Source organism: Balaenoptera acutorostrata, chromosome 9 (assembly GCF_949987535.1).
Source record: "Balaenoptera acutorostrata chromosome 9, mBalAcu1.1, whole genome shotgun sequence".
NCBI lineage: Eukaryota > Metazoa > Chordata > Mammalia > Artiodactyla > Balaenopteridae > Balaenoptera > Balaenoptera acutorostrata.
The window spans coordinates 9486782-9509436 of NC_080072.1; the positions used below are offsets into that span (position 1 = coordinate 9486782).

At 51.7% G+C, this 22655-nt stretch overlaps 1 protein-coding gene across 6 annotated transcripts in view; it reads left to right on the forward strand.

The window, feature by feature from the left end:
• Positions 1–22655, forward strand: part of AHNAK (AHNAK nucleoprotein) — a 124724-nt gene that overhangs the window by 17093 nt on the left and 84976 nt on the right. For 5 of the 6 annotated variants that reach the window (XM_057553170.1, XM_057553171.1, XM_057553172.1 and 2 more), the window contains exons 2-4: positions 2783–2888; positions 3161–3317; positions 3737–3924. In XM_057553170.1, the coding sequence (XP_057409153.1) occupies positions 2783–2888; positions 3161–3317; positions 3737–3924 (451 nt within the window). Of the gene's footprint in view, positions 1–2782; positions 2889–3160; positions 3318–3736; positions 3925–4853; positions 22230–22655 lie in introns of those variants that run through there. The other variant, XM_057553169.1, reaches the window with a different exon arrangement.

A 22655-nucleotide genomic window follows, 5' to 3' on the forward strand; every position in this document is an offset into this window, starting at 1 on the left:
AATACGGTAGCCCTGAGTGGCTGTTGAGCTCTTGAAGTGCGGCTACTATAACCAATGGACTAAATGTTTAAGTTAAATTAACTTACATTTAAGCAGCCACATGTGGCCTAAGGTTTCTTCCACTCCGAGTGCTTATGCCACTTGACTGAATGTGCGGAATTCTCCAACGCTCCAGAGACCCCGCTTTGGGTAGCAGCAAGGCGGAGCCCCCAGCCCCCCGGGTAGCTGGCTTCACCTGACTCGTGCGGGAGGAGAAGGAAGGCCCATCTGGGCTCGGTACAGGCCCCAGGGGTGGGCGAGATGGAGGGCTGGGACCCAAGTGCAGAAGATAGGCCCTTGCCACCGTGGCCTCGAATCCCCTATCAGCACCCCCGTGTCCGGCCAGGTCAAAAGAAAGAGGAGGGGAGTCTTTCCTGGCTCTGCCAGGAGGTGAGGCCTGAGGCAGAGCAGGCATGGTGGTTGGCAGCCCTGCCTGGCCGGGAAGCCAGCGGGTGCCCTGCCAGGGCCAACCTGCAGCCTTGGGCCCAGCGCCTCCTCTTCTCACGGACTGTGGCCCTTTCTCTGCTCACGATGGCCTCCTCACTAGCCCCAGGGGTTGAGGCATGTGGCAGGTCCCTCCTGAGCCTCCCAGCTGTGCTTCCCGGGGCTCCGGGCCTGGGGCTCTGTGCCGAGCAGCTGGCAGGGAAGCCCATTGCCTCTCACCGGGCCCCAGCCCCTCTGGCACCCGGGGGTCTGGCCCGTGAAGCACTTGGTCGATCGGGTTTTAGGCCTGACCCTTGGCGTGTCTGGAGCTATTGCGGCTGCAGTGACTCACTGGGGAAGGAGGGAAGGTGGGGCTGAGATGTGGGCGAGGGTGAGCTGTCTGGCTTGCTGCCCCATCGCCGCCTGCTGGCTCAGCACCAGGATGCTGGGCTGAAATAAAGGGGCCCTGCTCAGGGAGGAAGAGGGGCGTGCCAGTGCAGTCGGTGGCTTCGGAGATCTGAGAAGCCCTCGGGTGGAAGCCCTTTCCTTCCCTGCCCTGCCTGCCTCCTTGTCTGCAGGGCTGGCTTCTCAGTGCTGGACGCGGGGGGGGAAAGCACCATTTCAGCTCCAGCTTGCTGTTTCACTATGGGTAGGGTCAGCGGGACCTCCGGTAGGAAAGGAGGAGGTGATTTCCACAGCTCACACCTGTGCCTACTGGCTGCCCGCTGGCCTCCTAGCCGGCACCTGTGCTGACATAAATACCGCGTGAGCGAGTGCAGGTGGTTGGCGAATAGGGTGTCTGCGGCTGTCTTCACCGGTGTTGTGATCTGCCTGACACTGGAAGGCCTAAGTGCCTATGAATTTCCATGAATCCCGTCCTCAGAGCCAAACTCAGCACCTTCAAGACTCCATGTAGATTTCATTCCCCCAGAAGTCTCCCAAGCCTTCCGGAACATTCAGAGGCTAAATTGGTCACGCCCAGAGCACCTTGCTCATAACTTATATCCGGGACAGGAGCTAAGTCTTTTAACTCTCCATATCTGGCACGTGGAGTGCATTCAATAAATGTTTGGAGGATGCATGAGTGAAGTTAGGTAATAGCCTGATGGAGTTTACAGTTCAGTGCTGGGATGAGCCGTGTCCGTCCCTTGCCAGTTTCCTCGGCAGAGTGTCCTGTACAACGTTGGACATACAGGAGACGATCAGCATCCATGTATTTATTGATTGGTTGGCTAATTTCTGAGTGTCAGCGGACTTAGGGCGGAGCTTTGGGCGAGGTTCTCCACGATTTATAGCACCCCCCGCACGGTTTCACAGGCGAACTTCTGGGTGTCTGGAGGCTGGAGGCCTGCTTGGTGTCTTCCCCGGCGCCTCTGCAGCCAACAGTTCATCCCGTGGCTGGAGGGTGTCTTTGCTCCTCAGCGCCCGCACCTATGGGGGCCTGGTCTCAGGGCCCAGCAGGTGCAGCCAGATGGGCCCTGACTCACCACGTCCTTGAGGCAGCACAGCTGGACCACAGCCTCTTGGGCTTGGGCCGGTGCTGGGGGGCCTGGGGCTTCCATTGTTTGGCCTCTGCCTGTGGCAGGGCTCCTGGAGCTCCCAGCTGGCGAGCGTCCCCCTGGTTCTGAGGCCGGGGTTAGGGTGACCCAGAGTCACTCACCGTCGGCCACTGGGGGAGGGAGGGCACCACCAGCCCTGCTTGCAGGTGGCCAGCGGCCCCCAGTGCTGGAGACTCTGAGGAGGGGTCTCGCACCGGTTAGAGTGGCAGGCCTGATATGGCATCGGAGGAAGAGTTACAGGCTCAGAGCCCAATAATAGTTGCTCTCTCACGGTGCACCCCTGGCCGGCTGGCCTCTCCGAATCTCGGTTTCCCCACCTGCACTATGCGGGCAATAACATCTCCCGCCTGAAGCTGTTACAAAGGACTTAATGAGAATGTGGATGTTGGGAGGCTCCGGTGGGCCAGAGCTTTTCTCACATGCTTTCTCTCGCTCCTTCAGTCCTCATGGGAATGCTTTATCGTCTCCATTTTCGCAGGTGAGGAAATGGAGGTTCAGAGAAGTTAAGTGACTTGGCCCGGGTCACGCAGCCAGGAAGATGCAGAGCCAGGATTTGAATCTGAGTCTGGCCTCTTCCAAACCCCCTTCCTGTGTTCCCAGGCTGGAGAGTCATGTGTGAATGGAGTTGATGACAGTAGCGGGGTTGGGGATTTGGTTTGGCCCCGGGGGGCAAAACATCCAGCCATCTCTTGCACAGCAGCTGGTCGGGGTTTCAACAAGCCGACTGCTGAGTGTGAGCCTGATTGTGACCTTCTCCCTAGGCCTAGTGTGACCGAGATTCCCAAGAGAGAGACGCTCCGAGGAGAGGAGAGGAAGGAGGGGCGGGCTCCTGGCAAGGCATCCGCTCCTGAACCAAGTCCTGCGAAGGTCAGTAGGAGGGAGGGTGACGAGGGCGGGGGAGGTGAGAGGATGGGGAGGGTAGAGACCTGGAAGGCACGTGCTATCGGGAGGCAGGGCCGGGGTGGGGGGGGACAGGACGAGGGGCTGGTTACCTCCGCTGCGGTTGTGTCCACCATCCGCCTTGGGAGCCCGCCCACAGTGGAGGCAGGCACCTCGGAGACAGTGCCCCACGCCCAGGGGGATCCCTGGCTTCCTCATCCCCTCATGCCCCCACTGCTCCGTTTCCTTACCTCATCCAGATGGAGAAGGAGGAAGAGATGACCCGGGAGCTGCTGCTGCCCAACTGGCAGGGCAGTGGCTCCCACGGGCTGACCATCACCCAGAGGGACGACGGCGTCTTTGTGCAGGAGGTGGTGCAGAACTCCCCTGCGGCCCGCACTGGGGTGGTCAAGGAGGGTGAGTCGCCTTGGGGTGCGGGCTGCTGCGGGGGTGGGGTGGGGGAGGGTGGTGGAGGGAAAGGCAGGGGCAGCACAAGCGGGTGGGTGGTTGTGGAGGGCTGGGTCCCAGTGGCATCAGGGTGGCCGGTACCTAAGCCCTGCCCTCCCCTGCCCCCTCTCTATCCCTCGTTCCCTCACAGTCCTCGCGGGAGGTGGTCCTGAGGGCTGGTGGACACGTCATCCTCTGTGCTGACTCCACCACCCATGAGCTCTGCCACTTTGGGCAAATTAGTTGGCCTCTCTGCCTCAGTTTCCTCATCTCTACAATGGGTGTTACCACACCTGCACGTCAGTCCGAGGGCCCGGCACAGAGTGGTTGTGTGTTGTTTCCCCGAGACCCTGGGTGGTCTTACCCACTTCCTGCTCCTCCCTGCTCAGGGGACCAGATTGTGGGTGCCACCATCTACTTTGACAACCTGCAGTCGGGAGAGGTGACCCAGCTGCTGAACACCATGGGGCACCACACCGTGGGCCTGAAGCTGCATCGCAAGGGGGACCGTTCCCCTGAGCCTGGCCAGACCTGGACCCACGAAGTCTTCAGCTCCCACAGCTCTGAAGTGGTTCTGGTGAGTGCCTGGCTGGCCGGCCGTGCCCTTAGCTCCCCCGACCGCGCCGACGGGCCGGTCCCCCTTCCTGAGCCTCTGTCCGCCTGCTGGACCTTGCTCGTTCGTCCTTCCTGGCTTCTCTCCTGCTCTCTGTAGAGCCAGCCTGTTTCTCCTTTTCACGTGTGGCTGCCGCTAAAAGTCTTCCTTCAGTCTCTTCCGAGGGTCCCCGCCTGGGGACCCACTCATTGGTCTGGTCCTCGGTGCCAGGAGGAAGTCGGCTGCTTTGCAAGCATCTTTGAAATGGTTTCACAGGTGCCCAGCTCTGCCTCACAGACATCATTTTTCTACTTCCTAGAGGCCTGGACTCATCTGTGAGTCAGAGGCTGGGCATCAGAGTGCCTGAGGGACATTTCTCTGCTCCTTCTGATGGCTTGTTTATTTAACAAATAACGAGTCCTCAAAGTGGAAGTGTTAACCCCGGCACAACCAGGCTCAACAAGTGCTTTCCGAAGGGTCCCTGGGAGGATTCCCCTCCAGATTAAACAAACAAGCCAGGCAGTCGAGAGGTGAGAGGTGAGAGCTGAAGGTCCAGTCAACACGGAACTAGTCACCAGGAAGTGTCCATGAGACCTGCTGGGCCGATTCGAATCTAAAATTGATTGTAAATCCTTCTCCCAGACTCCACCGTCCAGGAGTCTGCCTGTCCCCACTCCCCATGGCTTTTGCTTACCAGAGATTCCCCAAGTAATTTCTGTTTCCCTCCTGTGGTGTGGCTGTCAGCCCCTCTCTCAGTCCCCTGTGCTGTGTCCCAGGAGGCTCCGTGGGCCTCCGTTATGGTCCCGGCTTCTCTGGGAAACAGGCAACCACGCTGTGGGCTGGGCTGCGGCCAGGCGGCTGTCACTCACGCAGACTCCGCTGCAACCTGTGGGGGGGGGCGTGTGTTTCTGCAGAGCGGGGATGACGAGGAGTACCAGCGCATCTACGCCACGAAGATCAAGCCTCGGCTGAAGTCAGAGGATGGAGTGGAAGGGGGGCCTGGGGAGACCCAGAGCCGCACCATCACGGTGACTAGGAGGGTCACAGCCTACACCGTGGATGTGACAAGCCGCGAAGGAGCCAAGGACATCGACATCAGCAGCCCTGAGTTCAAGATCAAGATTCCACGGCACGAACTGACTGAAATCTCCACTGTGGATGTGGAGACCCAGCCTGGGAAGACAGTGATCAGACTGCCCTCGGGCTCGGGGGCACTGTCCCCCACCACAGGCTCCACTGTGGACATCCAAGCAGGGTCCATTTCCACTTCAGGACCAGAGCTCCAAGGTGCTGGCCACTCGAAGGTCCAGGTCACCGTGCCTGGGATAAAGGTGGGAAGCCCGGGTGTTAGTGTCAGTGCAAAGGGCTTGGACTTAGGTAGCAAAGGAGGGGTCCAAGTCCCAGGGGTGGACGTTTTGTCTTCTCTTGGGGGTGGGGCAGCAGAGTGGCAGGACCCAGCTCTCGAGAGTGGCAATAATGGGAAAATTAAATTTCCCTCCATGAAGCTGCCAAAATTTGGTGTCTTAACAGGGCTTGAGGGTCAGGCCCCAGAGGCAGGGTTGAGTGTTTCTGCCCCTGAATTCTCTGCGGGGCACAAGGGTGGCAAGCCAGGCTTGACCATTGGTGGCGACATCCAGACCCCTCAGCTAGAAGTCAGTGGTCCCTCTGCCAGTATTAAGGGGCTTGAGGGGAAGCTGAAGGGCCCCCAAATCACTGGGCCATCCCTTGAGGGTGACCTGGGCCTGAAGGGTACCAAGCCACAGGGGAGTTCAAGGGTGGACATCTCCGTGCCCAGAATCGAGGGCAGCATCGCTGGCTCCAGGGTGGAAGTTCAAACTCCTAACATTGATGTTCATGGGCCAGGGGGCAAACTGAATATGCCCAAGGTGAAGGCCCCCAAATTCTCTGTATCAGGTTCTAAGGGAGAGGGAGCTGGCATTGATGTGACACTTCCTGGGGTCTCTGGGGATGTTGGCCTGCCTGAGGTTGCTTCTGGGGGGCTGGAAGGGAAGATGAAAGGTCCTAAAATCAAGACTCCTGAAACGGTTGTTCAGACACCTAAAATCTCCATGCAGGATGTGGATCTGAGCCTCAGGTCCCCTAAACTGAAAGGAGACATTAAGGTTTCCGCTCCTGGGGTTCAAGGTGATGTTAAAGGCCCTCAAGTGGCAGTTAAAGGCGCCAAAGTGGACATAGAGACACCCAGCCTAGAGGGGACCGTGACTCACCCCAAGTTTAGTGGTACTTCTGGGAAAGAAGGAACCTGCAAGATCTCTGTGGCAGACGTAGACTTAAATGTGGCTGCGCCAAAGGTGAAAGGGGGTGTGGATGTCATGCTTCCAAAAGTAGAGGGGAAAGTCAGTGTCCCTGAAGTTGATGTCAGAGGCCCCAGAGTGGATGTCAGTGCCCCAGATGTGGACGTTCATGGTCCGGACTGGAACCTGAAAATGCCCAAGATGAAAATGCCCAAGTTCAGCACTCCAGGAGTCAGAGGGGAAGGGCCAGATGTAGATGTGAATCTTCCCAAAGGTGATGTCAGTATTTCAGGGCCCAAGGTCAGTGTGGAAGCCCCAAATGTCAACATAGGGGGCCTGGTGGGCAACCTTAAAGACCCTGATGTTCAGCTGCCTGAAGTGAGTGTCAAGACACCAAAGATCACCATGCCTGATGTAGATTTGCACGTGAAAGGCCCAGAGGTAAAAGGGGAGTATGATGTAACAGCAACAAAACTTGAAGGAGAGCTGAAAGGCCCCAAAGTGGACATTGATGCCCCTGATGTGGACGTTCATGGCCCAGACTGGCACCTGGAGATGCCCAAGATGAAAATGCCCAAATTCACTGTGCCAGGGTTCAAAGCAGAGGGCCCCGAAGCGCATGTAAACCTGCCTGCGCCTGATGTGGACATTTCTGGGCCCAAGGTAGATGTCTGTGCTCCAGATGTGAGTATTGAGGGACCAGAGGGGAAATTGAAAGGACCCAAGTTTAAGATGCCTGAGATGAATATCAAAGCCCCAAAGATCTCCATACCAGATGTGGACTTACATTTGAAAGGCCCTAGTGTAAAAGGAGAATATGATGTCACAGTGCCGAAGGTTGAAGGTGAGATTAAAGTTCCTGATGTTGAACTTAAAAGTGCCAAACTGGACATTGATGCTCCAGATGTGGACACTCACGGCCCAGACTGGCACCTGAAGATGCCCAAAATGAAAATACCCAAGTTCAGCATGCCCGGCCTCAAAGCAGAGGGCCCAGAAGTGGATGTGAACCTGCCCAAGACTGACATTGGCGTCGCTGGACCCAAGGTGGATGTTGAACTTCCAGATGTGAATATTGAAGGACCTGAAGGAAAGCTGAAGGGTCCCAAGTTTAAGATGCCTGAGGTGAATATCAAGGCCCCCAAGATCTCCATGCCTGATGTAGATTTGCATATGAAAGGTCCCAAGGTAAAGGGGGAATATGATGTTACAGTGCCAAAGCTGGAAGGGGACCTGAAGGGGCCAAAGGTAGACGTCAGTGCCCCAGATGTTGCAGTTCACAGTCCTGATTGGAACCTAAAGATGCCAAAGATGAAAATGCCCAGATTCACCAGGCCCAGCCTTAAAGGCGAGGGCCCAGAATTGGATGTGAACCTGCCCAAGGCTGATGTCGACATTTCTGCACACAAGGTAGATATTAGTGCTCCAGATCTGAGCCTTGAAGGACCAGAAGGGAAGTTGAAAGGCCCTAAGTTTAAGATGCCTGAGATGCACTTCAGAGCTCCCAAGATGACCCTGCCAGATGTTGACATGGATCTTAAAGGACCCAAAATGAAAGGGAATCTAGATGTGTCTGCACCAAAAATAGAAGGTGAGATGAAAGCTCCACATGTGGACATCAAAGGCCCCAAAGTAGATGTTAAAGCACCAGATGTGGAAGTTCAGGATGCAGACTGGAGTCTGAAAATGCCCAAGATGAAAATGCCTAAATTCAGCATGCCAAGCTTCAAAGGCGAGGGCCCAGATGTGGACGTGAACCAGCCCAAAGCTGACATTGATGTCTCTGGACCCAAGGTGGACATTGAAGCCCCAGATGTGAGCCTTGAGGGGCCAGAAGGAAAGCTTAAGGGTCCCAAGTTTAAGATGCCTGAGATGCACTTCAGGGCCCCCAAGATCTCCATGCCTGATGTGGACTTACACTTGAAAGGCCCCAAAGTCAAAGGGGATGTGGATGTGTTTGTGCCCAAGATAGAAGGTGAAATGAAAGTGCCAGATGTGGACATCGAAGGCCCCAAAGTGGATGTTGATGTCCCAGATGTGGACGTTCAAGGCCCCGGATGGCAGCTGAAGATGCCCAAGATGAAAATGCCCAAGTTCAGCGTGCCCGGCTTCAAAGGAGAGGGCCCTGAAGTGGACGTGAACCTGCCCAAGGCTGACATTGATGTCTCAGGACCCAAGGTGGACATTGAAACCCCAGATGTGAGCCTTGAGGGTCCAGAAGGGAAGCTCAAGGGTCCCAAGTTTAAGATGCCTGAGATGCACTTCAAGGCCCCCAAGATCTCCATGCCTGATGTGGACTTACACTTGAAAGGCCCTAAAGTCAAAGGGGATGTGGATGTGTCTGTGCCCAAGATAGAAGGTGAAATGAAAGTGCCAGATGTGGACATCAAAGGCCCCAGAGTGGATGTTGATGTCCCAGATGTGGACGTTCAAGGCCCCGACTGGCACCTGAAGATGCCTAAGATGAAAATGCCCAAGTTCAGCATGCCTGGCTTCAGAGGAGAGGGCTCTGAAGTGGATGTGAGCCTGCCCAAGGCTGACATTGATGTCTCAGGACCCAAGGTGGACATTGAAGCCCCAGATGTGAGCGTTGAGGGGCCAGAAGGAAAGCTTAAGGGTCCCAAGTTTAAGATGCCTGAGATGCACTTCAAGGCCCCCAAGATCTCCACGCCTGATGTGGATTTACACTTGAAAGGCCCCAGAGTCAAAGGGGATGTGGATGTGTCTGTGCCCAAGATAGAAGGTGAAATGAAAGTGCCAGGTGTGGACATCAAAGGCCCCAAAGTGGATGTTGATGTTCCAGATGTGGATGTTCAAGGCCCCGACTGGCACCTGAAGATGCCCAAGATGAAAATGCCCAAGTTCAGCATGCCTGGCTTCAGAGGAGAGGGCTCTGAAGTGGATGTGAACCTGCCCAAGGCTGACATTGACATCTCAGAACCCAAGGTGGACATTGGAGCCCCAGATGTGAGCCTTGAAGGTCCAGAAGGGAAGCTCAAGGGTCCTAAGTTTAAGATGCCTGAGATGCACTTCAAGCCTCCGAAGATCTCCATGCCTGACATTGATTTAAACCTCAAGAGCCCCAAGGTGAAAGGTGATGTGGATGTTTCTCTGCCCAAAGTTGAAGGGGGTCTGAAAGGGCCAGAGGTTGACATCAAAGGTCCCAAAGTAGACATTGATGTCCCCGACGTGGATGTTCATGGCCCAGACTGGCACCTGAAGATGCCCAAGATAAAAATGCCCAAGATCAGCATGCCCGGCTTCAAAGGAGAGGGCCCTGAAGTGGATGTGAACCTGCCTAAAGCTGACATTGACATCTCAGGACCCAAGGTGGATGTTGAAGTTCCAAATGTGAATATTGAAGGTCCAGATGCAAAACTAAAAGGTCCTAAATTTAAGTTGCCAGAAATGAATATAAAGCCTCAGAAGATATCCATGCCTGATGTTAGTCTGCATTTGAAAGGCCATAAAATGAAAGGAGATTATGATGTTACGGTTCCAAAAGTAGAAGGAGAGATTAAAGCTCCTGACGTTGACATCGAAGGTCCAAAAGTAGACATTAATGCACCAGATGTGGGAGTTCATGGTCCAGACTGGCACCTGAAGATGCCCAAGATAAAAATGCCCAAGATCAGCATGCCTGGCTTCAAAGGAGAGGCCCCAGAAGTGGATGTGAACCTGCCCAAGGCTGACATTGGCGTCTCAGGACCCAAGGTGGACATTGATGTTCCAGATGTGAATATTGAAGGTCCAGAGGGGAAACTAAAGGGTCCCAAGTTCAAGATGCCAAGCATGCATATACAAACACACAAAATCTCTATGCCTGATGTTGGACTTAATCTGAAAGCCCCTAAACTGAAAACTGATGTAGATGTTTCTCTTCCCAAAGTGGAAGGAGACTTGAAAGGTCCTGGAATTGACATAAAAGCCCCTAAAATGGATGTGGATGTTGGTGATATAGATGTTGAATGTCCAGAAGGAAAGCTTAAGGGTCCCAAGTTTAAGATGCCTGAGATGCACTTCAAAGCCCCCAAGATCTCCATGCCTGATGTGGACTTAAACTTGAAAGGCCCCAAAGTCAAGGGGGATGTGGATGTGTCTGTGCCCAAGATAGAAGGTGAAATGAAGGTGCCAGATGTTGAAGTCAGAGGACCCAAAGTAGACATTGATGTCCCAGATGTGGACGTTCAAGGCCCTGACTGGCATCTGAAGATGCCCAAGATGAAAATGCCCAAGTTCAGCATGCCTGGCTTCAAAGGAGAGGGCCCTGATGTAGATGTGAACCTACCAAAGGCTGACATTAATGTTTCTGGCCCCAAAGTGGACATTGATACTCCTGATTTGGATATTGAGGGACCAGAAGGAAAATTAAAAGGTTCTAAATTTAAGATGCCTAAGTTGAATATCAAAGCTCCCAAGATATCCATGCCAGATGTGGACTTGAATTTGAAGGGACCCAAACTGAAAGGAGAGATGGATGCTTCTGTGCCAGAACTAGAAGGTGATCTCAGAGGTCCACAAGTTGATATCAAAGGTCCTAGTGTGGATGTGGAGGTGCCTGACGTTGATCTGGAATGTCCTGATATGAAGTTGAAAGGCCCTAAGTTTAAGATGCCAGACATGCACTTCAAAGCCCCCAAGATTTCCAGGCCTGATGTAGACTTACACTTGAAAGGCCCCAAAGTCAAAGGGGATGTGGATGTGTCTGTGCCCAAGATGGAAGGTGAAATGAAAGTGCCAGATGTGGACATCAAAGGCGCCAAAGTGGACGTTGATGTCCCAGATGTGGACGTCCAGGGCCCAGACTGGCACCTGAAGATGCCCAAGATGAAAATGCCTAAATTCAGCATGCCAAGCTTCAAAGGCCAAGGCCCAGATGTGGACGTGAACCTGCCCAAGGCTGACATTGATGTCTCAGGACCCAAAGTGGACATTGAAACCCCAGATGTGAGCCTGGAGGGGCCAGAAGGAAAGCTTAAGGGTCCCAAGTTTAAGATGCCTGAGATGCACTTCAAGGCCCCCAAGATCTCCATGCCTGATGTGGACTTACACTTGAAAGGCCCCAAAGTCAAAGGGGATGTGGATGTGTCTGTGCCCAAGATAGAAGGTGAAATGAAAGTGCCAGATGTGGACATCAAAGGCCCCAAAGTGGACGTTGATGTTCCAGATGTGGATGTTCAAGGCCCCGACTGGCACCTGAAGATGCCCAAGATGAAAATGCCCAAGTTCAGCATGCCTGGCTTCAGAGGAGAGGGCTCTGAAGTGGATGTGAACCTGCCCAAGGCTGACATTGACATCTCAGGACCCAAGGTGGACATTGAAGGCCCTGATGTTAATATTGAAGGACCAGAGGGAAAGTTGAAAGGTCCTAAGTTCAAGATGCCAGAGATGAACATCAAAGCCCCCAAGATCTCCATGCCTGACTTTGATTTACACCTGAAAGGTCCTAAGGTGAAAGGAGATCTGGATGTTTCTCTGCCTAAGGTGGAAGGTGACCTAAAGGCCCCTGAAGTTGACATCAAAGGCCCCAAAGTGGACATTGATGTTCCAGATGTGGACGTTCACGGCCCAGACTGGCACCTGAAGATGCCCAAGATAAAAATGCCCAAGATCAGCATGCCTGGCTTCAAAGGAGAGGGCCCAGAAGTGGATGTGAACCTGCCCAAGGCCGACATTGATGTGTCAGGACCCAAAGTGGACATTGAAGGCCCTGATGTTAACATTGAAGGGCCAGAAGAAAAGTGGAAAAGTCCAAAGTTTAAAATGCCTGAAATGCATTTTAAGACTCCAAAGATAGCCATGCCAGATATTGATCTTAATCTAACAGGTCCAAAGATGAAAGGAGATGTGGATATCACATGCCCCAAGGTAGAGGGAGATTTTAAAGTACCTGAAGTTGACCTCAGAGGCCCCAAAGTGGACATTGATGTCCCTGATGTGGATGTTCAAGGCCCAGACTGGCACCTAAAGATGCCTAAGATGAAAATGCCCAAGTTCAGCATGCCTGGATTCAAAGGAGAGGGCCCAGAAGTGGATGTGAACCTGCCCAAGGCCGACATTGATGTGTCAGGACCCAAAGCAGACATTGAAGGCCCTGATGTTAACATTGAAGGGCCAGAAGGAAAGTTGAAAGGTCCTAAGTTCAAGATGCCTGAGATGAACATCAAAGCCCCCAAGATCTCCATGCCTGACTTTGATTTACACCTGAAAGGTCCTAAGTTGAAAGGAGATGTAGATGTTTCTGTGCCTAAGGTGGAAGGTGACCTAAAGGCCCCTGAAGTTGACATCAAAGGCCCCAAAGTGGACATTGATGTCCCTGATGTGGACGTTCATGGCCCAGACTGGCACCTGAAGATGCCTAAGATGAAAATGCCCAAGTTCAGCATGCCTGGATTCAAAGGGGAGGGCCCAGAAGTGGATGTGAACCTGCCCAAGGCCGACATTGATGTGTCAGGACCCAAAGCGGACATTGAAGGCCCTGATGTTAACATTGAAGGGCCAGAAGGAAAGTTGAAAGGTCCTAAGTTCAAGATGCCTGAGATGAACATCAAAGCCCCCAAGATCTCCATGCCTGACTTTGATTTACACCTGAAAGGTCCTAAGGTGAAAGGAGATGTAGATGTTTCTGTGCCTCAGGTGGAAGGTGACCTAAAGGCCCCTGAAGTTGACATCAAAGGCCCCAAAGTGGACATTGATGTCCCTGATGTGGACGTTCATGGCCCAGACTGGCATCTGAAGATGCCTAAGATGAAAATGCCCAAGTTCAGCATGCCCAGCTTCAAAGGAGAGGGCCCAGAAGTGGATGTGAACCTGCCCAAAGCTGACATTGATGTGTCAGGACCCAAGGTGGACATTGAAGGCCCTGATGTTAATATTGAAGGACCAGAGGGAAAGTTGAAAGGTCCTAAGTTCAAGATGCCAGAGATGAATATCAAAGCCCCCAAGATCTCCATGCCTGACCTTGATCTTAATCTGAAGGGCCCCAAAGTGAAGGGTGATGTGGATGTGTCTTTACCAAAAGTGGAAGGTGAGCTTAAAGTTCCTGAAGTTGACATGAAAGGCCCCAGAGTGGACATTGATGCTCCAGATGTGGACGTTCATGGCCCAGACTGGCACCTGAAGATGCCCAAGATAAAAATGCCCACGATCAGCATGCCTGGCTTCAGAGGAGAGGGCCCAGAAGTGGATGTGAACCTGCCCAAGGCTGACATAGACGTCTCAGGACCCAAGGTGGACATTGATGTTCCAGATGTGAATATTGAAGGTCCAGATGCGAAACTGAAGGGTCCCAAGTTCAAGATGCCAGAGATGAATATCAAAGGTCCTAAGATATCAATGCCAGATTTGGACCTTAATCTTAAAGGCCCTAAAATGAAAGGAGAGGTGGATATTTCACTTCCAAACGTAGAAGGTGATTTGAAAGGGCCTTCTCTTGACATCAAAGGCCCGAAGATAGATGTAGGTGTGCCAGATATTGATATTCATGGCCCAGACAGCAAATTAAAAGGTCCAAAGCTGAAGATGCCTGATATGCATGCAAACATGCCCAAGATCTCCATGCCAGAAATTGACCTGAATTTGAAAGGCTCAAAACTTAAGGGAGATGTTGATGTTTCTGGACCCAAATTGGAAGGTGGCGTTAAAGCTCCCAAGTTAGATATAAAGGGCCCAGAAGTGGACATTTCTGGTCCTAAGCTCAATATTGAAGGCAAGTCAAAGAAATCTCGTTTTAAGCTTCCCAAATTTAATTTTTCAGGCTCCAAAGTTCAGACACCTGAGGTAGATGTCAAAGTCAAAAAGCCAGATATTGATGTAACAGGTCCAAAAGTTGACATTAATGCTCCCGATATTGAGGTCCAAGGAAAAGTGAAAGGACCCAAGTTCAAAATGCCTTTTCTGAGTATTTCGTCTCCTAAAGTGTCTATGCCTGATGTGGAGTTAAATCTGAAAGGTCCTAAAGTCAAAGGAGACTTAGATGTTGCAGGTCCTAATTTAGAAGGTGATTTTAAAGGACCCAAAGTGGACATTAAGGCACCAGAAGTTCATCTTGATGCACCTGATGTGGATGTTCATGGTCCAGACTGGAATTTGAAAATGCCCAAGATGAAAATGCCCAAGTTCAGTGTGCCCGGCTTAAAAGCAGAAGGGCCAGATATGGCTGTGGATCTGCCAAAAGGAGATATCAACATAGAGGGTCCCAGAATGGACATTGAGGGCCCAGAAATCAATGTGGGAGGTCTAGAGGGAGGCTTAAAAGGTCCCAAATTCAAGATGCCTGATATGAATATCAAAGCTCCCAAGGTCTCCATGCCTGATGTGGACTTACACTTGAAAGGCCCCAAAGTCAAAGGGGATGTGGATGTGTCTGTGCCCAAGATAGAAGGTGAAATGAACGTGCCAGGTGTGGACATCAAAGGGCCCAAAGTGGACGTTGATGTCCCAGATGTGGATGTTCAAGGCCCTGACTGGCAGCTGAAGATGCCCAAGGTGAAAATGCCCAAGTTCAGCATGCCTGGCTTCAAAGGAGAGGGCCCCGAAGTGGACGTGAACCTGCCCAAAGCTGACATTGGTATTTCTGGCCCCAAAGTGGACATTGATGCCCCAGATGTGAATATTGAAGGTCCAGATGCGAAACTGAAGGGCCCCAAATTCAAGATGCCAGAGATGAGTATCAAAGCTCCCAAAATCTCCATGCCTGACCTTGACTTTAACCTGAAGAGCCCCAAACTAAAGGGTGATATGGATGTGTCTTTGCCAAAAGTGGAAGGTGACCTCAAGGCCCCTGAAGTGGACATCAAGGGCCCCAAAGTGGACATTGAAACTCCTGATATTAACATTGAAGGCCCAGAGGGGAAATTGAAGGGGCCCAAATTCAAGATGCCAGAGATGCACCTGAAGGCGCCCAAGATCTCCATGCCTAACATTGATTTAAACGTGAAGGGGCCCAAGGTGAAGGGTGATATAGATGTTTCCCTTCCAAAGACTGAAGGAGATCTGAAAGGCCCTGAGATCGACATCAGAGGTCCCAAAGTGGACACTGATGCTCCAGATGTGGATATTCAAGGTCCAGACTGGCACCTGAAGATGCCCAAGATAAAAATGCCCAAGATCAGCATGCCCGGCTTCAAAGGAGAGGGCCCAGAAGTGGATGTGAACCTCCCCAAGACCAACATTGATGTGTCAGGACCCAAGGTGGACACTGAAGACCCTGATGTTAACGTTGAAGGACCTGAGGGAAAATTGAAAGGTCCTAAGTTCAAGATGCCAGAGATGAACATCAAAGCCCCCAAGATCTCCATGCCTGACGTTGATTTGCACCTGAAAGGTCCTAAGGTGAGAGGAGATCTGGATGTTTCTCTGCCTAAGGTGGAAGGTGACCTAAACGCCCCTGACGTTGACCTCAAAGGCCCCAAAGTGGATATTGATGTCCCAGATGTGGACGTTCATGGCCCAGACTGGCACCTGAAGATGCCCAAGATAAAAATGCCCAAGATCAGCATGCCTGGCTTCAAAGGAGAGGGCCCAGAAGTGGATGTGACCCTGCCCAAGGCTGACGTTGATGTCTCAGGACCCAAGGTGGACGTTAGTATGCCAGATGTGGATATTGAAGGTCCAGATGTGAAACTGAAGGGCCCCAAGTTCAAGATGCCTGAGATGAACATCAAAGCCCCCAAGATCTCCATGCCTGACTTTGATTTGCACCTGAAAGGTCCTAAGGTGAAAGGAGATGTGGATGTTTCTCTGCCTAGGGTGGAAGGTGACCTAAAGGCCCCTGAAGTTGACATCAGAGGTCCCAAAGTGGACATTGATGCTCCAGATGTGGACGTGCATGGCCCAGACTGGCACCTGAAGATGCCCAAGATAAAAATGCCCAAGATCAGCATGCCCAGCTTCAAGGGAGAAGGCCCAGAAGTGGATGTGAACCTGCCCAAGGCCGACATTGATGTCTCAGGACCCAAGGTGGACATAGACACTCCTGACATTGATGTTCATGGTCCAGAAGGGAAACTGAAGGGCCCCAAGTTTAAAATGCCTGACCTGCACCTCAAGGCACCCAAGATCTCCATGCCTGAAGTTGATCTGAATCTGAAGGGCCCCAAGGTCAAGGGTGATGTGGATGTTACTCTGCCCAAAGTTGAAGGTGACCTCAAGGGCCCTGAAGTTGACGTCAAGGGCCCCAAATTGGACATTGATGTCCCAGATGTGGACGTGCACGGCCCAGACTGGCACCTGAAGATGCCTAAGGTGAAAATGCCCAAGTTCAGCATGCCTGGCTTCAAAGGAGAGGGCCCCGAAGTGGATGTGAACCTGCCTAAAGCTGACATTGATGTCTCAGGACCCAAGGTTGACATTGATGTTCCAGACGTGAATATTGAAGGTCCAGATGCAAAACTGAAGGGCCCCAAGTTCAAGATGCCAGAGGTGAACATCAAAGCTCCTAAGATCTCCATGCCTGGCATTGACTTAAACCTGAAAGGACCCAAAGTAAAGGGAGATGTGGATGTTTCTCTGCCTAAGGTGGAGGGTGACCTCAAGGGCCCTGAAGTTGATGTCAAGGGCCCCAAAGTGGACATTGATGTCCCAGGTGTGGACGTTCATGGCCCAGACTGGCATCTGAAGATGCCTAAGGTGAAAATGCCCAAGTTCAGCATGCCTGGCTTCAAAGGAGAGGGCCCCGAAGTGGACGTGAACCTGCCTAAGGCTGACATTGACGTCTCAGGACCCAAGGTGGACGTTGATGTTCCAGATGTAAATATTGAAGGTCCAGATGCGAAACTGAAGGGCCCTAAATTCAAGATGCCAGAGATGAACATAAAAGCCCCTAAAATCTCCATGCCTGACCTTGACTTTAACCTGAAGGGCCCCAGAATGAAGGGTGATGTTGATATCTCTCTGCCCAAAGTTGAGGGTGATCTCAAGGCCCCTGAGGTGGACATCAAGGGCCCCAAACTGGACATTGACACTCCTGATATCAATATTGAAGGTCCAGATGGAAAACTGAAGGGGCCTAAATTTAAGATGCCAGAGATGAACATTAAAGCCCCCAAGATCTCCATGCCTGACTTTGACTTAAATCTGAAAGGGCCAAAGGTAAAGGGGGATGTGGACTTTTCACTGCCTAAGGTAGAAGGCGATCTGAAAGGGCCAGAGGTGGACATTGAAGGTCCTGAAGGGAAACTCAAAGGACCCAAATTTAAGATGCCTGATGTCCATTTTAAAACCCCACAAATCTCCATGAGTGACATTGATTTGAACTTGAAAGGACCTAAGATAAAAGGAGATTTGGACACTTCCATCCCTAAACTGGAAGGAGATCTGAAAGGCCCGAAAATAGATGTTAAAGGCCCTAAGTTGGACATAGACACTCCTGATTTTGACATTAATGGTCCAGAAGGGAAACTGAAGGGCCCCAAGTTTAAAATGCCTGACCTGCATCTCAAGGCACCCAGGATCAGTGTGCCTGGCTTCAAAGGAGAGGGCCCTGAAGTGGATGTGACCCTGCCCAAGGCTGACATTGACGTCTCAGGACCCAAGGTGGACATTGATGTTCCAGATGTGAATATTGAAGGTCCAGATGCGAAACTGAAGGGCCCCAAGTTCAAGATGCCAGAGGTGAACATCAAAGCTCCTAAGATCTCCATGCCTGGCGTTGACTTAAACCTGAAAGGACCCAAAGTAAAGGGAGATGTGGATGTTTCTCTGCCTAAGATGGAAGGTGACCTCAAGGGCCCTGAAGTTGATGTCAAGGGCCCCAAAGTGGACATTGATGTCCCAGATGTGGACGTGCATGGCCCAGACTGGCACCTGAAGATGCCTAAGGTGAAAATGCCCAAGTTCAGCATGCCTGGCTTCAAAGGAGAGGGCCCCGAAGTGGATGTGAACCTGCCTAAAGCTGACATTGACGTCTCAGGACCCAAGGTGGATGTTGATGTTCCAGATGTGAATATTGAAGGTCCAGATGCGAAACTGAAAGGCCCCAAATTCAAGATGCCGGAGATAAATATCAAAGCTCCCAAAATCTCCATGCCTGATGTCGACCTGGATTTGAAAGGATCCACAGGCAAAGGAGATTTCGATGTGTCTGTCCCTAAGATTGAAGGGACTTTCAAAGGCCCAGAAGTAGACCTTAAAGGTCCAGGTCTGGATTTTGAAGGCCCTGATGCCAAACTCAGTGGCCCACATTTGAAGATGCCATCACTGGATATATCTGCCCCTAAAGTAACTGCTCCTGATATTGATTTGCATCTCAAGGCACCCAAAATTGGAGTTTCTGGTCCCAAATTAGAAGGCGGTGAACTGGACCTCAAGGGACCCAAAGTTGATTTAGAAGCTCCAAGCTTAGATGTACACGTGGAGAGCCCAGATATTAACACTGAGGGGCCAGATGTGAAAATTCCCAAATTTAAGAAACCCAAGTTTGGGTTTGGGGCAAAAAGCCCCAAAGCTGACTTCAAATCACCTTCGCTTGAGGTGACAGTTCCTGAGGCAGAGCTGAATGTTGAGGCTCCTGAAACTAGTGTTGGTGGCAAGGGCAAGAAAAGTAAGTTTAAAATGCCTAAAATTCACATGAGTGGTCCTAAAATTAAGGCCAAAAAACAAGGATTTGATTTGAATGCTCCTGGGGGTGAGATTGATGCCAGTCTCAAGTCTCCTGATGTAGATGTCAACGTTGCAGGGCCGGATGCCTCACTTAAAGTCGACATGAAATCTCCCAAGACCAAGAAACCTATGTTTGGAAAAATGTACTTTCCAGATGTAGAATTTGACATTAAATCACCTAAATTTAAAGCTGAAGCTTCCCTCCCTGGCCCCAAAATGGGGGGTGAAATCCAGGCACCTGACCTGGATATTTCCTCACCAGGGATTAATGTGGAAGGTCCTGACATCAAGCTGAAGGCTCCCAAGTTCAAGGTGCCAGGTGTGGATGTCTCAGGGCCAAAAATAGAGGGCGACTTGAAAGGCCCCAGGGTGCAAGCAAACTTGGATGCATCTGACATCAACATTGAAGGCCCAGATGCTAAAGTCAAAGCACCGTCATTCAGCATTTCTGCCCCTCAAGTCTCCATCCCTGATGTGAATGTTAACTTGAAAGGACCAAAGATAAAGGGTGATGTCCCCAGTGTGGGACTGGAAGGACCAGATGTAGATCTGCAAGGTCCAGAATCGAAAATTAAGTTCCCCAAGTTTTCAATGCCCAAGATCGGCGTCCCTGGTGTGAAGATGGAGGGTGGGGGAGCTGAGGTCCAGCTGCCCTCTCTAGAAGGAGGCTTGAGCGCACCGGATGTTAAGCTTGAAGGGCCTGATGTGTCTCTGAAAGGGCCAAAAGTAGACTCGCCTTCAGTGAACCTCTCTGCGCCGAAAGTCTCTGGACCTGACCTTGACCTGAACTTGAAAGGACCAAGTTTGAAGGGAGGCCTGGATGTATCTGTTCCCAGCATGAAGGTGCATGCTCCCGGGCTTGACCTCAGAGGTGTCGGTGGAAAGGTGAAGGTGGAAGGTGATGGTGTGAAAGCGCCTGGAATCGATGCCACAGCAATGCTTGACGTCGGTGCGCCAGATGTGACCCTGAAGGGACCAAGCCTGCAGGGAGACCTGGCTGTCTCTGGTGACATCAAGTGTCCTGAAGTATCAGTAGGTGCTCCTGATCTAAGCTTGGAGGCACCTGAAGGTGGTATCAAACTTCCTAAGATGAAGCTGCCCCAGTTTGGCATCTCCGCTCCAGGGTCCGACTTGGACATCAGCGTCAAGGGGCCACAAGTTGCTGGAGAACTAAAGGGGCCCGGCATAGATATGAACCTCAGAGGCCTGAACCTGAAAGGGCCTCAGATCTCTGGCCCTCAAATCTCAGCACCAGATGTGGACTTGAACTTGGAAGGACCAAAAGTAAAAGGCAGCCTCGGGGCCAGTGGTGAGATGAAAGGCCCCACGGTTGGAGGAGGTCTTCCGGGCATCAGTGTTCAAGGCCTAGAAGGAAACCTCCAAATGCCTGGAATTAAGTCATCCAGATGTGAGGTGGAGCTGCCAGGTGTGAATGTGAAACTCCCAACCGGGCAAATTTCTGGTCCTGAAATCAAAGGTGATCTGAAAGGTTCAGGAATGGGTTTCCACGGGGCCTTTCCTGACATTGGCATGAAAGGGCCTTCATTTAACGTGGCATCTCCTGAGTCAGATTTTGGTGTCAGCTTGAAGGGCCCTAAAATCAAAGGAGGCATGGACGTTTCAGGGGGTGTCAGTGCCCCAGATATCAGCCTGGGCGAGGGGCATGTGAGCGTCAAAGGTTCCGGGGTAGAGTGGAAAGGACCCCAGGTCTCCTCTGCTCTCAACTTGGATGCACCTAAGTTTGCCGGAGGACTTCATTTCTCAGGACCAAAGATAGAAGGAGGTGTCAAAGGAGGCCAGACTGGACTTCAGGGTCCTGGGCTGAGCGTGTCTGGGCCTCAAGGTCACTTGGAAAGCGGATCTGGAAAAGTAACATTCCCCAAGATGAAGATCCCCAAGTTCACCTCCTCTGGCCGTGAGCTGGTTGGCAGAGAAGTAGGGGTGGATATTAACTTCCCTAAAGCGGAGGCCAGTGTCCAGTCTGGTGCCGGAGAGGGCGAGTGGGAAGAGTCTGATGTAAAACTTAAAAAGTCCAAAATCAAAATGCCCAAGTTCAGCTTTTCCAAACCTAAAGGGAAAGCTGGTGTCACCGGCTCACCGGAAGCATCCGTTTCAGTGTCCAAAGGTGACCTGAAGAGCTCCAAGGCCAGCCTAGGCTCTCTGGAAGGAGAGGCAGAAGTCGAAACATCTTCGCCCAAAGGCAAATTCTCCTTATTCAAAAGCAAGAAGCCACAGCACCGCTCAAATTCCTTCAGTGAAGAAAGGGAGCCCTCTGCATCTTCTACCCCTCCGGGAACTTTGGAGTTCGAAGGTGGGGAAGTGTTGCTGGAAGGCGGGAAAGTCAAAGGGAAACATGGGAAGCTGAAATTTGGTACCTTTGGTGGATTGGGGTCAAAGAGCAAAGGTCATTATGAGGTGACTGGGAGTGACGATGAGGCAGGCAAGTTACAGGGGAGTGGAGTGTCCTTGGCCTCTAAGAAGTCCCGACTGTCATCTTCTTCTAGCAGTGACAGTGGGACTAAGGTTGGCATCCAGCTTCCCGAGGTGGAGCTGGCAGTTTCCACAAAGAAAGAGTAGCAGGTTTCCGTGTGTGTGTGTGTGTGTGTGTGTGTACATATATGTATAAAAATACATCAGCCTTGGGTGTGTTTGTATATAAACTCCAAAGAGAAACACGCCGACAGCCTCAGCTTTAACGCAAACATCTGGCCTCTGGCAGGGGCAAGCGCTGAAAAGCCAACCGCCTTTAGGCGCCTCCTGGAGCTTTACGGATAGGTAAAGAGTTCTAAGTTCTTCGTCCAGCCCGTGTGCAGAGTCAACAGTATTTGCCTTAAGATTTCCGTTTTTTTTTTTTTTTTTGCATCGAACGCTGAGAGCTCCTGTTTACTAAGCAAGCTTTTGTGTTTATTATCCTCATTTTTACTGAACATTGTTAGTGTTGGGGTCATGGAAACCCACCTTTTCATTGTAATGACTTTTGGGGCTTATGTTAGTAAGGGTGGGGGGTGGAGAAGGCAGTAGAGGGGGGCCAGACCTTCATTTCTCCTACCGTCGGATCTACTCAAACAGGAAACACCCAAAGATGGCTGCGAGGAGCCGCCAGGCAGGGCGTGTGGGTGTTTCTAGAACTCTTTAGCGTTGCTTTTTCTTCCCCAGGGGTGGCGGTCCCAGCCCGTTTGGTGCTCACGGTGAGAGGGAATTTAGAATCTGTTTGCAAATTAGCCAACCCACCAACTCAACACGAGGGCCTTCCATTCTGTGTGTTGTAAGAGAAATGTTTTCTTTGTGATCGCCACGTTCCTGATATTAATTCTGATTTCTTTTAACCAATGTTATCGTGATTAAGAAAATTTCCAGCACTTTAATGGCAAATTAATTGAGAATGTAAGAAAATTGATGCTGTCAAGGGCAAATAAAGCTGTTTATTAACCCGGATGTCCTGTGCCTTTTATATTCTATGATGGGAGGACGAGGCCTAGGGAGGCTGCACATCCAGCCCTGACAGGTCAGACTGGGTCCGCTCAGGGGCATTGCTAGTTGCATTAGTGGGTAATGGGAGGGATTCTTTGCTTTTCGATTCTCATGCTTCTCAGGCTGGTTGCACCACTGCTGAGAAATCAAGAGAGGCTGGGCACACTGGCAGCCCGAGCCCCAGGACCTGCCCACCAGTTTGGCATCCTCAGATAGGAATATACGATTCAGAAATGGTTCAGACATGAATGGAAAAAAAGGCCTATTGGAATGGCAGAAAGGGATCTGGCCGTGGGTCACAGGCCTGCCAGCTATTCCAAACTTGGCTGTAGGTTTGCTGGCTGGCCTCATTACCTGCCCTTCTGGGCCTCAGTTTCCTCTTCTTTGAAA